The sequence below is a fragment of the Poecilia mexicana genome, unplaced genomic scaffold, assembly GCF_051168715.1.
Source record: "Poecilia mexicana isolate PSO_F unplaced genomic scaffold, ASM5116871v1 scaffold_22, whole genome shotgun sequence".
NCBI classification, from domain to species: domain Eukaryota; kingdom Metazoa; phylum Chordata; class Actinopteri; order Cyprinodontiformes; family Poeciliidae; genus Poecilia; species Poecilia mexicana.
In genome coordinates this window covers 14,144,881-14,159,463 of record NW_028263391.1, presented here as the reverse complement: position 1 = coordinate 14,159,463, position 14,583 = coordinate 14,144,881, and the positions used below count along the sequence as shown (strand labels likewise).

Here is a 14,583-nt window from a genome sequence, read left to right as displayed (position 1 = left end):
GCATATTTAAGCCATTACATCTACTGATAGTAACTTTCTAAAGAAGGCGTGAAGGATTTATTTACATCTAAGGCATTCCATTTCAGGGTCACTGTGTCATGCATGTAGTTAAATAAGAAAGTATTGAAAGTTGTCTGACTTCTTTTCTTGTGGCATGTGGCGTGACCCGCGTCAGCGAATGAGACAGAGCAGGAAGTCAAACCAAAAATGCTTTTAAAATATGGAGCAGGGGTTAATGCAGGTCAAACTTTCTCCTGGCCAGTGTGTGAAGCTTTCAGGTCAACATTTTGTTTATCTGAACCTATCATAAAATATATAAACCTATTATGTCACCTAAACATAATAGAGCTGTAGCTTCTTGTAAGTCAAGTCTAAGTTGTGTGATCTTCTTAATGTTATGGTTGTAGCCATATTTGTTTCATCCAGTGTGTTTTCTTTTAGGTAGCAGGGCCTCTGCTGTTTGGTGTCGGTTAATTCTCAAAAGTTCAGATTCTCTTTCCTGAATTTAGCCCGTTTTTTTAAGCTTGTAGGTCATTATAGATTAATTAGTTTGGAATTTTTCAGTTTTGAGTCTGATTTGGTTAGCTGTTGAGAGTGTTTTTTTTTTTTTTTAAATCAAACTCTGTACATATTGCAAGTTACAGAACTTGCAATATTTAGCTAAGTTAGCTTTACATGTTATGTCACTGTATGAAGAATGCAATATTATTGTGGAGTTGCAGTCCAGTGATTCTTGAGAATAGGGACAAAACAGGTACTATGAAGCAACAAATTTGAATAAAATACACACAAAATATATTTTTTTCAAATATCTGACTAAACTAACCTGGGTCATGTGAGCACAATGTATATTTTCCTGGGATTTGCTGATCAGGCATTATTGGGGGGGCACCAGAACTTCTGAGGACCCCATGATGTCGTCTTTTCTCTTCCTTTGCTCATAGGGCTAATTAGCTCCGGTTAGCTTATGTTATTCTTTAGTTTTTCTTCTGTTTTATTCCTAAGTTGCTTGTCACAACCATCATGTGTCAACTCCATAACTGACAATTTTCAAAACTTTGATGAAATTTTGTGAAATAAAAGCTTAATATTGGTAAACTGTAAAGATTTCATGGACCTGACGAGCTACAATATCATAGACATTAATACGATGTCTATGTACAATATGACCTCCTTCAGAATAACATCATATAAACCGAGGTAGCTTGGCATTTCGTCAACTCCGTCAGATGGATTTTTGTTGTCTTTTGTTTTAAATAATATTTCTTTTGTTTCTTGAGAAGCATTTGTCTGTAAAATGAGTAAAATATCACTAATAGGATATTTTAAAAATTATTTTTTTATTTATTTTTGTCAGATGGTGATGACAAAGTTCTAGGTCAGGTCAATTAAAAATGTAATTTTTTAAAAAAATGTTGCAGCTGGGAGCCTGTACCTTAGCATTTCCAAAACATTATTTGTCATATTTGTATACATAAGGTTGAGAAATAATAAAAAAAATATGGGAAAATTAAAACCCATTTTGTCCCTATTCTCAAGAATCACTGAGTCATTTTCCAACCAAAAAATTTAATTCTTATAATGGACTAGGAAAGGCAATCTACTGCCCCACCCCCAAAAAGCCCCACCAGGATTTTTTTTTCTCGAGCTGCCCCTGAAAATTCCCCTCACTTTTTACTTTTACATCTCTTAAAGTGAACACAGTCTTGCAATCTTTTATAGTGTGACTCCTTACAAAAGCAGCTGTAGTCCTTCCAGTTTAAGCTCTCACACCAGATCCAGTGGCAGCAAGCAGGTTAAAACGACACACGCACGCTACTGCCACTCCACACACACATTGCTACACACATAAACTGTGTACAGGTGTGCAAAATATGCATTGAAAATGTTAAAATAATAGCAATCTAAATCAGATAATTAACCTAGAAAAATCAAATTTAACATCTGTGTCGTCAACAATAAGATATCAAACGGCACTGTTTTGGTCACGTGTCTCAAGGTGGCACTGTTTTGGTCACATGTAATTCGTTAATTTTCAAGGTGTGAAAATTAACGAATTACATTTAATCTTTAACTTACAATTAAGTGTAAATATTAATTTAATCTTTATTTTGATTTTGTCTGTATTTTTTTAGATTTAGTAAAAATAATTTTGTTGGCGTAACCTTGCGTCATCGTTCTTAAATACAGTACCGTACAAAAACAATTTCAAAATAAAAGCAGTATGAAAAGCAAAATGTCACAACACTAAAACAGAGAGATAAAAGTGCATGATTTTAATACGTGTTTAGTGCCGTAAATTATTTTTTTATGATATACCTTAGCTTTGTGAACTTAAAGCTGAAGTTTATCTTTACTGGAGTAAGTGTTGCAGATCTCGTGATTTACTTTGACATTCAACAAGGTAAACCGGTTGGCTTCGGTATTTCCACAACCAGCCTTCCTGAACTCGTCTCGTGTGTTTAAACAACTCGTGATCTGATCTGTAGTAAGCAGCTTCGTCGGTGTGGAAGAGTTCTGTTTGTTCTGTTTCCCACCTTGATAAACTAAAGTCTACGGCTAACATGGAGCTGTGGAAGAAAGCAGCGCTGTTCACATACGGTAATATATGCACAACTTGTTTGTCTTTAAGCTGTGTGACAACAGACAGTTACTGCCGCAGAGTTAAAAAAAACAAAACAGCTTTTTTTCTGAGATTTATTGCATCATCAGGTGAGACTGATGATGACATCTCTAGGCAGAGATAAATCTACCCACACTATGTGTGCGATGTCTTAAGTGACTATATTGCTTTTTTTTAGTCACTATAGAAATAACCACATTGAGAAACAATTACACCTTGTATTTAGTATTTTTTACTAACATTTGTTGTGTTTCATGCCTTTTTTTCGTAGCATTTCTTTTCCGTTTCTGCTGTGCTGTGAATTTGCTTTGCACGGTCAAAAGAAATGGCACCCGGATGGTTCACAGCATCTCGTTGGAGTCTCATGCTTCAGGTTTCCCGTCAGCAGGATGTGATTCCTCATGGAGCAACGAAACTGTAAGTTACAATTAAACCCCCCCCCCCCCACACACACACACACCTTTCCTTCCCCCAATTTTTAACCAACAGTCATGTACTTTTTCATCTTTGAAAGCCAAATTTAAAGTGATGCTTTTATTGTTTCTATTATAACTTTTATTTAATTTAAATGTGCCTGTAAACTGGACTGGACTAGTATACAGACATATAGGGACGATTTTGCTTTCTGACCTTTTGGCTCTAAACACTTCTTTGATAATATAAAAAAAAACAGTTCTGGTTGTGAAAATTTGTGTTTAGCAATATTTTTTTATCCATAAAGAATGTCCAAAAAGAGTTACACAACTATCCTTACATTTTTTGTGAAGTACTTACTTCACATGTACTGTATGTACATGTCAGAGTTGACACCTTTAATGCAGATTAAATAACACAGGAAAGACAAGAGAAAGTTAGATTCTTTTGCTTACTTGTGAGAACAGACAGAGATATGCTTTCAGTGACAAATCTACCGCTCTGAAAGCATATTTGCCTGCTCCTCTCTTTTTATTGTCTTTAGGATCCCTAATCACAGAGAGCGCTGTAACTCTAAAGGGAGGGGGGGAAACACTTCATCACATAGTTGAGCGCCAATGATTATCACTTACTAACAACACAATCTATCTTAAACTAGATTCTCCAGTTCCTGACACAGGGTCAAACAGAACAAGTTGTACATCTTCACGGCGACGGTTTTACGGCTGTCTAACAGCTCAAAAAGCAGGGCGTTCTGTAAAGAGCTGCTGTCACTGCTCTTCTTCAGAGAGGCCCTCTGAGAAAGGAAATCAGAGTGATTAACAATACAGGAACGTTTCTAAAACAGATATAGCAAAACAAATAACAGTACATAAACAAGAGCATTATAAGGGTATAGAACATTTGATAATAATACAATTTACCTAACAGTACAGTATGTCAAATAGCAGAACAATGTACTACTTTTGCTGGTTCTATTTAAGAGTGTTTTACTAAAAAACATATTCAATGTCACTAATTAACCTAACAGCCATATTTTTAGACTGTGGGAGGAAGCCGGAGTACCGTGGGAGAACCCACGCATGCACAGGGAGAACATGCATATTCCATGCATAAAGAGTCCAAGCTGGGACTTAAACCTGGGATCAAGGCAATAGTGCTTCTATGCAGCCCTAATTAATATGCTCGTATATATTTTTTATGATCTTAAAGTCTAATGTTTGTAGTCACTAGACAATTCTGCACTTAACAAATACTGTCTAAAATAGATTCTGAGATTGGTGGAATCAGCATTTTATTCTACATGTCATTGTAATTCTTTGAGGGTCCAGACGAGGGTCCGTTTTTTGCAGAACCGTCACTGATGGTTTACTGTGGCATGAAGTTATGTCGACATCATAACCGACCTCTGTATGAATATTCTTTTTCTATTTTCTATTTTGATTTCAGACCGTGCTCGCAACCAGCTCGGACAAACATGCAACACTGATGACAAACAGCTTCCACACTCTGGAGACATATGAATGCCATGGCTACATTTTATGGATGGCACAGTGCTGGTCAGCAGAGGTATAAAATGTTTACAAAAGATTGAAAAAATATATATGTCCAAACAATTCTTTGGAAACTACAGACTTTCTTTAAACTCTGAGAAGCATACGAAAACTGTATTTAGATGTTTTTTTTTTTACAGATGTTTAAATGAGCAATACTTATTCAAATTAAAGTTTATTTTATTAACATGACAATAGACAAACTGTGTATTTTCCTCAGGGGCTGATGGATTACACAGCCAACTGCACCAGTAAGTATTGGTTGCTGACAAATTTTGTTTCCTCAAAACCACCTGAATTTTTATATATTTTTTAAATAAGTTGTTTTTTTATTTCTTAATAATAGAGCTTGAGTTTCAGTTTACTCAGTGTTTTATTTGTAAATGTCTTCTTTTTTTTTTTTTTAGCAACATGTGATGTGATGAACTTGCGTCAAGGTGACAAGGATAACCCCGGAGGTGAGTTTGAAGCAAAACATTGTATTTACATGACAACTATTTCGCACTATTACCATCCAAGTTTTTAGAGTAACATAAAATGCGTGCGTGCAGATTGATGCATTCTAGGTGCACAAAGTGGCGTTACTGAAGATCCTTCTTCACAGCAGCTGTAAGACTTTATAATAGTCTCTGCTCCCAGAAAACCTAATAAGTCTTTACATCCCTACTGTGATTTGTAGTTTTTCTTCCTTGAAATAACATTCTTGATGTAATTTGCAGTTTTTTTCCCCCCAGTTCTTATAATCCTGTTTTTTTTCTATGCACGTCTTGTAAAGTTTTCTTTCTCTAAATTAACCTATTACCTTACAATAATTATTTTTAATAAGACTTCTAGAGTAGAATTATTTTTCTTATGTTCTGGATTTGTACAGTTCCTCATTGAGAATTTTATATTTTCTCTCTTTGTGTGAATTTTCTTGCTTTCACTTAACCTGCTGTTGTGACACCTTGAATTTTTCCCACTGTGGGACAATAAAGGATACTTTTATTCTATTTCTTTGTTTCTATATAATATAAAAATCCCTTTAAAAAAAAAAGAAACAGTTTAAGCTATCTAACCATTTAATGGTGTCTGTTGACAGTTGGAGACTCAAAAACCTTCATTTACATCATCGTTGGAGTCTTACTGCTTCTGGGGTTGATGGGACTTATTGTCCTGTCCTACAAATTCAAAGCGAAAATTTGCAGGTTTGTTTTCGTCCTCTCTGTAACATCCATACAGAAGCCAAACGTCCAGCTTCTGAGAGTAGTAAAGAAGTTCTCTGTTTTTTGTTCACAGCATGTTGACCTTTGTGAGACGTCTCTACACGCCAGTGCCAAAGCAGAATGATGCAGAGCTATCCAATGTGGTGTGATAGACAGACAGTTGGAAGTAGATGTACTTGCAGTTTCTTTTATTATCAAAAAGCATCTAAGAAAATAATTTTTGCTTGTTGCCTTTAAGAGTTTTTCTGCCATAAACCGTATTTAAGCTCAACACTGTTGCCTATATTTGACGGTAGCATCCTGCCATGTGGGATATTATCAATGTACTGTTACTCACCACTGCCATTAGCACAGCACTCCAGTTACAAAGCTCAGATTATTGTGTATATTCATTATTACAAAAACTATTTATCTTGTTTTTAGTGAATTGGCTTATATTATCATTAATTTAAAGAACAAAGATGCTTATTTTTTTAACCGCAGCTTATCATTTTGGACTGAAATCCAACATTATTAATGTTTTAAAAATCATTTATCTTTCCGGCCTTGATAATAATTCCTTCTGCTGATGAAGTGTGACACAAGTGAATTATTTCTGAGGCTGTGGAAGCCTCTGTGCTGCACCAGTGTGTGCACCATGTGAGCCATTAGCAGCCCCCTGAACCCACCCATACTGTGAATGACTTAAGCTGTGGAAGCTTAGAGATGCAGCACCAGAGAGTGTTCTTTCAGCATCCTGTAGCATTATGACCAATGATAATAAACTCTGTATTGTGTATATAACCTATACACATAAAGTGACTATTATTAATAGCTTTTATTATTACACTAACAAGATATGAGTATTAATTATGATTATAAAATATTAGATTTCACAGTCTAGTCCCGAATGAGCAATTAATGTTATTTTACATACAGAAGGTTTGTATGTTTTGTACCTGTACTGTACTGTGTGTACTCATTTCTGTGAAATGAGATCATGTTTTTCCACTTTTTATACTTTCATCACTGTATCACCTTTCATAAGCTGCACTGTTTACTATTGCAATATTTTAATCAGCTTAATAAACTATACCAGTTGCCAACATTAGAGGTCTGTGGTCTGTTTTTGCAGATGTCATTTGCTTGCTGTGAAACATTGACATGTACTCATCATTGGCATGGATGCAGTCTTTTTGTTTTTCAGGGATTTCTAAGAGCAAAAACTTGACATGCATGTTTTCTCAGAACCACATCAAAAACATACATGCGGCTCGAAATTTACATAAGCCTCTGACATTTGGTGAAAACTGCAGACTGAGGTTTTCGCAGCCATCAGCCGTGTCCTGGCCCACTCTTCTTAGCAGTGACTGAGTTCACGTAAACAGGCTGTTTATATGTTTTTGTCATAGCTTTCAAGAGTTGCGCTTTTAATAGAGGGTAATTCAACTTGAACTCTACTGAAGTTCCAACCTCAACAGAGGTGAAGTTAGAACTTTCAAAAGTCCATTTAAAGGAGCTTGATATTAGCCTGATGTATTCCTTCAGTAACTCGAGCTTTGATGCATTTGTGTGGTTGTAAACACCCAATTCTGTCCAAATTCAATCCAAGCTCCTGTTCCTGCATTTTACCAAAGAATGGACATCAACTATGTTAAAGACTTGTGGGCAATGCTTGAAAGCAGGATCATTTAAATAAACTCTGCCATTTCTGATTGGGGAGATAAACATCAAACCAGATCTAAGCCGGAAGCTGGCTGATAGATTTACAGTTTTAAATGTTAGGAATAAAAAAATATTAAGTTGTATATTTGTGTAACCCTCTGGAATAAACAGTTGAAATAAATCATATGGCATGACTGATGTGACATCCGTACTTTGGGTGTATGAAAAGTTATTGTTACTGGTCAAAGGGCAACTCTTGGAAGACGAAGGATGTTTAAAAATAGCTTCACTTAAATTGTGAGGTAACAAAGGTGGAGCATATGTCGGGAGATTCCTTTGTAGCCAATGAAAATGAAAACAGCTGGTGGTGTGAGATTTGGCACAGGAAATGATGTAATCTGTTTTCAACAAGTTTTTCTGCAGTGAACCTCTCAGCAGTTGTGTTTACATACATATTTGAATAATTGTCCCATACCAGCCTCACTGGAGTAATCTAATCTTTAATCAAAGTTTAAAGGCTTTAAAAAAAATGTGTAAATGAACCTTCCCACTTCTGTGTCACTGTGTCATGCATGCAACTCACACATACAGGAAATTTGCATAGCAACTTTCTAGTTTTGGTTAACCGGCTTTTGTTAGCATGTGGTGCGACCTATTGTCGACTTATCAAAAAGGAGAGCGTCATCGAAGCCTAAATATTCATGAGAGCCGGGGGGTTACTGTGGGTCAAACTTTCATCTGATTTTGACGAGACGTCTGCTGAAACATCAACATTCATTCACTAGAAAGAGGCGGTGGCTTCTGGGAAGTCACGTCTGAACTTTTTTACTTCAACAGTTGTGCTTAAAAATGTGTGCAGGTCAGTGTGTTAAAACAAACAGTCTTTTTTTATCTCAGCATTGAAAGAAGTGGAGTCTCTTAACACACAAATGAAACTTATCAAGCATCAGAGATATTAGCAATCGTACTACATATAAGGGTTATGTGTAGTAAGCTGCTAAGAACACTTCTTCCAAGAAGTCATAGTCATTTTTTCAGAGGATTCTTGAATTTGTCCAATCATTAGTCAGCTGCAAGTATTACAGTAATATCATCACGTGGAAGTGAATGTGTGTAAGTGATGCAAAATTGGACCAAAACACAAAACCACACTTGTGAGGTCTTATAATGTCAAACTGTAGAAAATGTCCAAGCACAGCATCAAGGTAACTCCTTCCTCCAAAGCCAAATCGTACAAACTACTACAATAAAAGCTGTTGAATTTGTTTATTCAGTGAGCATATCTGTCTTTCACCGTCTACAAATCCTTTTTGTGTCAGTTTGTAAACATTTGCAGCAGCTTACTTTACGAGAATAATGCAGCTCATGTTTATGCTTTGTTAACACATAAACTAGAGCTTTTGTGACACCGCAAATGTGCCGTGGCTTAATTGTTGGCACTTTATAAATTGCTAAAAAGCCATTATTTTGCAAGTTAAGGCAATGGAAAAAAAAAAAACTTCTTTACTCTGCAAGCAGACACAACATAATTTCAAGATAAAATGTCCTGTCTGAGTTTACGTCAGACAGGAAGTTAACTCAAGAAGGAATCTGTGTTTGTCGGAAAAAAACATGACAGTTTTAGAGAAGTAAATGACTGGATTAACTACTATTTGGGTTGATCTACAACATCCTCATGTTCATATCTCTTAAGACACTCCCCTAAAACAGTATTGTGGAGAACTTAAAGTGACAAGATCAAAAAAACAAACAAACAAAGAAACTTAAGAGTACAAATTTATATTTTAACATATACATTTTAACATGTAAAATCTATTTGTTTCCTGATGGTTTTTCATAGACTCATGAAAATAAAAAAAAATCAAGATCCCAGATGGTCATGCTTTAAAAAAAGTGAAAATCAATATTTTTACCTTTGCTTTTAATTTTGGTTAGTAATTAAATAATAAAAAAATGGCATTCAATTGGCAGAAAAAGTAAAGTTTACTCCAAAAGCAGGACGTGGGCTACAGTGCAGAGCAGTCTGTAGTTGGTTTTAATCAAGCAGAATCGCACTAGAAGACAATGTCCGGGCTAATTTTCTTGCTCCAACTCTTAACATTATCTATGGAGAGCCATTTCAGCCATTTTACTCATTTTTAAAATTTATTTATTTATTTATTTATTTATTTATTTATTTATTTAAATTTAGTCTGAAATGGGTCTCCATACCCATGCTCCATAGGGGCGGAGCTCTGGGAAATATCGCTTGTCCTTTCCTGTGCGCTCTGGTTCAAACCAGATATGGGGAAGATTCTGCTGATGGTAGTCGCTCTCTGTAAGTATGAACTATTTATTTACAAAATGCTTGTTGTAAATATGATCAGTTGTCAAATAGTTTTATGCAAGCTCAGATTTGGTGACTCAGATTACATGTCTCACTCGAGTTCCGATGACATGATTGTTTGGCTTTGTACAAGACACCGCTTGTAGTTTATTTTTGGTTTCGTGTTTTATGACTAAAAGTGTTCCTGTCATAATATAAATATATTCCTGTCATAATATAAATATGACAGGAATATAAATCGCCAACGTGGGTGTGTTGGCGACTCAACAAAAGCAGGTGGTTGCTGCTGCGTCTCGTGACATTCACTTCCGGCAAACCGTGCAGGCGACCTTTTGCTTTTGAAATTCTGCGGGTTTACAACCAAAAACCCTTTTAAATAAATCTACTGACAACGTTTGAAGTAGACAAAAATTCGCTTTAGAGAATTTATTGCTTTTCATTTGCGGACGTCATCAGCGTTGTCATTGGGGATTTCCACGAGGATCACGTTTCAACAACAGTCAAAGAGTTTTTCAAGAAGCTCCTACGTTCACTACGTCGTTAGCTTCTTGAATGAAAAGTGCCTGCTGCATTTCATTTAGATTTTGAAGTTTGAAGTTGGATTCGGTAATAACATGAAACAAAACTTTAAACATTCTCCACTTCCAAGTGAAACTCGCAAATTAATTTGCGAAGAGACAAAGTTGACTGCAAAGAGCAGCAGTACACTGATATCACTACAGTTTTTTTTGCACTTTATTCTAGAAACACTGCAGCATGTTTGCTAACAAGGGGTCAAGAATGTATGAAAGATTTGTGAGATATGATCATCAGTATTTCAATACACAGTTTTTATTCCAGCTAAGAGGTCAGCATTTTTTTGTTATGAGGTTGGGGTTGGTGAGAAATCTCATTGTCCATCTTTAAAGGAGCTTCCTACTAATTTCTACCTCGTTGAACCCTTCAATTTTCAGTTTGTAAGTGAAAATGTATCTCACAATTGATATCTGATATTCAAGGATATCCTTGAATATCTGATTGTTGTTTAAGGATTCTTAAGAGTCCAAATGCTGTTGCACTGCTGCCTGTTCTTTAAGAGAACCGCTGCTCTGCTCTGACATTTTGAAGGTTAACAAACTGTAAAAGCGTTGGTATTTCTTTATTTGATTCCTAGATCATAGCATCAACCAGCCATAGCTACACTATTAACAGATTTTTATTTTCTATTTTTTTTTGTTTGTTTGTTCCCAGATTTGGTTGGCCAGGGCAACTGTGCTGACAACTTAGTCTGCACTGTCAGCCGTAATGATGACAAGACGACTTACACCATCTCTGCATACCCTCGTGCGCCTATTGTAGATATGTCTAACTGGGACTTTTCCTGGATTAACGGAACTGTAAGTTATGACTTTTAAAATTTAAACATTTGAACTTCCTGTTCAAATTACCCGTTTTCCTCGGGTGTTATTACTGTTGTTGTTATACTAAACAATCAATGAAAAAATGTCAGTTTATTAACTAACATGTTCAATATTATCATTTAATACACGTATACATATATTTTTTTATGCTTTTTGATTTTAGAACTTCACAATTGCTGACAACTCGGGACAAATTCCTCCGGCGTTGAATAGCAGCATCTCCTCTCTGACCACCTCAAAATGTCTGGAGATCATTGTTAGCACTATTTCAAAGGTAATCAGCTGTAATCAAGTCAGAAGACAATGCAGCATGCTTTCGTGCAGGAACTTTAATTTGCATTCAGATAATTAAAAGTGTGTGCTGATAACATTTATCTCTGCTATGTGTTTCCCTCAGAATACTGGATTTAAAGATGAATACAGAACCATCTGCAAGGGTTAATATTCACTCTGTTAATTCACTCGGTTAATATATCACTGTTAATATTTTCCCCATTTGTCAAAAATAGAATGATTTTTCTTCATTCAATAATTTTAATGAAGTGGATCCCTTGTTTTTACAGTGAACTGCTCTAGCATGGACTTCAACCATGGAGAAGAAGGTACTAATCCATGTAAATTGATCAATGAATAGAAAATGCATATTTTTAATTTATCTGGACCTGCAAAACTTGCCAAGCCAAGAAAAAAAGATCAACAGTTTAGTTGTGATTTTGTTTTTAGGTGGCTGAAAATGTATCACACCACGTTACTTCATTTTTACTCAAGTTAAGATTTAATTAATCTGTCAGAGCTTCTTTTTTTATATATAAATCATGTATTTTTTATGCTGCAGAGTAAGAATATTATCAGAATACAGCATTTCTTCAAGCAGAGTATCAGGCTAAAATAAAATGTTTTCCTTTTTATGGTGGTTAATCCTGTAATGCTGTCTGTTGACAGGTGGACATTCAAAGATTTGGATTGCAGTTGGAGTCACAGCCGTAGTTCTACTTGTGCTGGCAGGTCTTGTTTTTCTGTGCTGCAAAATTTCAAGGTATGTCTTTTTTTTATGTTGACTCATAAAACATCATTTATTTACCTCTTCTGAAGAATCTGAACAAAGCTCTATTTTCATTGTTAGGAAAAGCAACGGCAGCCAGTGTGGAGGGCGTTACCTAATGGCAAAGAAATCTGATCCAACACCTGCTGTCTAGAAGAGAAACGGAGATGGAGCCAAAGGAATTTCCATCCATGTACTCTATCAGTCTTATTTCCTGTAACAGCTTGATTGTGTTTGTGACTGTTGGGGGAGGTGATTACATAATTTATTACTTTCAACATATTTGAGGCTCTGATCTTCTAGCAAAATTTCATTCTGTGTTTTTATGTGGTCTACATTTGAGAAATAACTTGTTCCACTTCTTTTCTGAGGCTGTGGAAGCCTCTTTGCTGCACCAGGGTGTGCACTCTGAGACCCATTAGCAAAACATTTCAACCTAGACCTCATTAATCCCTCTGTACCCCCGCAACCGTCTCACACACACACATGCTCATACACTATTAGGAGTAAGATATATCGCTGTGGAAGCTAGAATAATTCTGTCTATATACCTTGATCTGGTCATAATGTTATGCCTGATCAACATATATTATAAAGTCGATACCGATATATATATCTATTAATATTATATTGATATAACTATAATAAAATATCAGCATTAATGTGAAGTATATAGTATAAATTATTATAAATATGGTTGTATAACCTTACACTGCGAGGAGCATTTGTAGTTTTTAAATCTATGTAATTTTATTCTATTGTGATGACTTGCTTGGTTTGCTCTTTGTACCTTTATATAATCATGGAAAAATCATGCGGTAGCATTTGCAGTTTTAAATGCATGTAATTTTATTCTATTGTGATTACTTGCTTGGTTTGCTCTTTGTACCTCACATAATCATGCTTGTTTGTTTTTCTATCCTTGTGTAACTTCCTGGAAAAAGACAATACATATCAGCTTGAAACAAAAAAAGATGTCGTTTCGGATGTTTGGGCTGGGTTTAAATGTTGGATGATTATATTCAGCCAGTGAGGATGAAGGAGCAGGGTACTGAAACTGAAAGGAAATGGTTTTGTTTTCTTTAATATGTCACATCACCTCGTAACATGACACCCAGAGTGCAACTATTTGTGTGGTTATTCTTGTTTGGCATATAGGAATGCATAACCAGAACCTAAATAAACCAGTTCAGAATCACAAATGATAATAGTGGATGCTGCCTCAGGTTTCTAGTATTGATTAATTCTACTGCAAAATGCCCCTGACACCGAGCACTATTAAAAAGCTATTTGTGGGGTGATGAGTTTCAACCAATCAGAAACCTGCAGTAGAAAATCATCTAGGATGATGAAAAGGCCTGCCACTGGTTCTTAAGCAGAGAATGGAAAATACCCAAACACAGGAGTTACTATAGGTCATTATGACCTGTGAAAACTTTGTTTACCACCTGTTTCCATAGCAACACATACAGTACTCACTGGAAGACAGGAGGGGGGGGATAAGCGGGAAGGGTTATGATTCTGGGAACTGAGCCCGATTACCGTAAGAGGTGCAGGAATCATGTGATTTCTTTTCTTTCTTTTTTTTTTTTTTACAGTCTGTTGTGTTTGCGTGTGTGGGTTTGAGAGTTGGTGTGCAGGCTGCAGTCAGCTACATCAGGGGCATGAAATTTATAGTAGTTTGGCCACTCAATGTTTCACTTGAATTGATCATGGAGGGAGGGTCTTGTTATAAACATATTTTATTATGTAGGAAGAAGATGTAAAAACATTTTATTGTAGGTATTTCACACAGGGTAAAAAAAAATGCACACATATAAACACCCAGAGAGCAACTCTTTGTTTAGTTGTACTTGTTTGGCATAGCATATATTTTATTACTTAGGAAGAGGACGTAAAACTGTGTATTGTAGGTGTCTTCTACAGAACACAGGGTAAAAATTGCACACACATAAACAACCACGGCAGAATGTGATAATGCTGACATAACTTCTGCATTAGTCAGAGATCAGATAGGAGGGCACTTACAGGAAATAGTAGTGTTTATCATAAGCTTTGATTCCATGTTGCTTTCACTCAGATTTGTTGTTTGCATTGAATCTTTTTCCTGATAGCTTTAACAAAGCATTCAGGAAAGCCTTATTGAAAGTTCATCTCTGACTTTTCACGTCTCACTTGGAGATCTCTGACTGTAAGATGGGCTGTAATCTAACTGCCATGCAAGAATTGAACCAAAACTAAATATAAAACATGTTATATATCTACTTTTTATAAAACAACACCTCAAAGGTATCTTTCCAAAAGGAGAAAAAGTAATAAATAAATGTTATTTCTGAACATTTTGAGAAAACAACACTGTCATCTAGTGGGAATTGT

General features: G+C 35.7%; 2 protein-coding genes across 2 annotated transcripts; both read left to right on the top strand.

The window, feature by feature from the left end:
- The first annotated feature begins 2,412 nt into the window (after window positions 1-2,412).
- LOC148152818 (uncharacterized) lies at window positions 2,413-6,882 on the top strand. The gene is made up of 7 exons (XM_088002692.1): window positions 2,413-2,601; window positions 2,895-3,040; window positions 4,487-4,606; window positions 4,811-4,841; window positions 4,998-5,048; window positions 5,672-5,777; window positions 5,869-6,882. Exons 1-7 carry the CDS (start codon window positions 2,565-2,567, stop codon window positions 5,942-5,944), a joined length of 567 nt encoding a protein of 188 aa, XP_087858818.1. The 5' UTR covers window positions 2,413-2,564; the 3' UTR covers window positions 5,945-6,882.
- Window positions 6,883-9,646: 2,764 nt separating this feature from the next.
- LOC148152817 (uncharacterized) lies at window positions 9,647-13,415 on the top strand. The gene is made up of 7 exons (XM_088002691.1): window positions 9,647-9,756; window positions 10,996-11,141; window positions 11,329-11,439; window positions 11,563-11,602; window positions 11,729-11,767; window positions 12,108-12,201; window positions 12,289-13,415. Exons 1-7 carry the CDS (start codon window positions 9,723-9,725, stop codon window positions 12,359-12,361), a joined length of 537 nt encoding a protein of 178 aa, XP_087858817.1. The 5' UTR covers window positions 9,647-9,722; the 3' UTR covers window positions 12,362-13,415.
- Window positions 13,416-14,583: the final 1,168 nt, after the last annotated feature.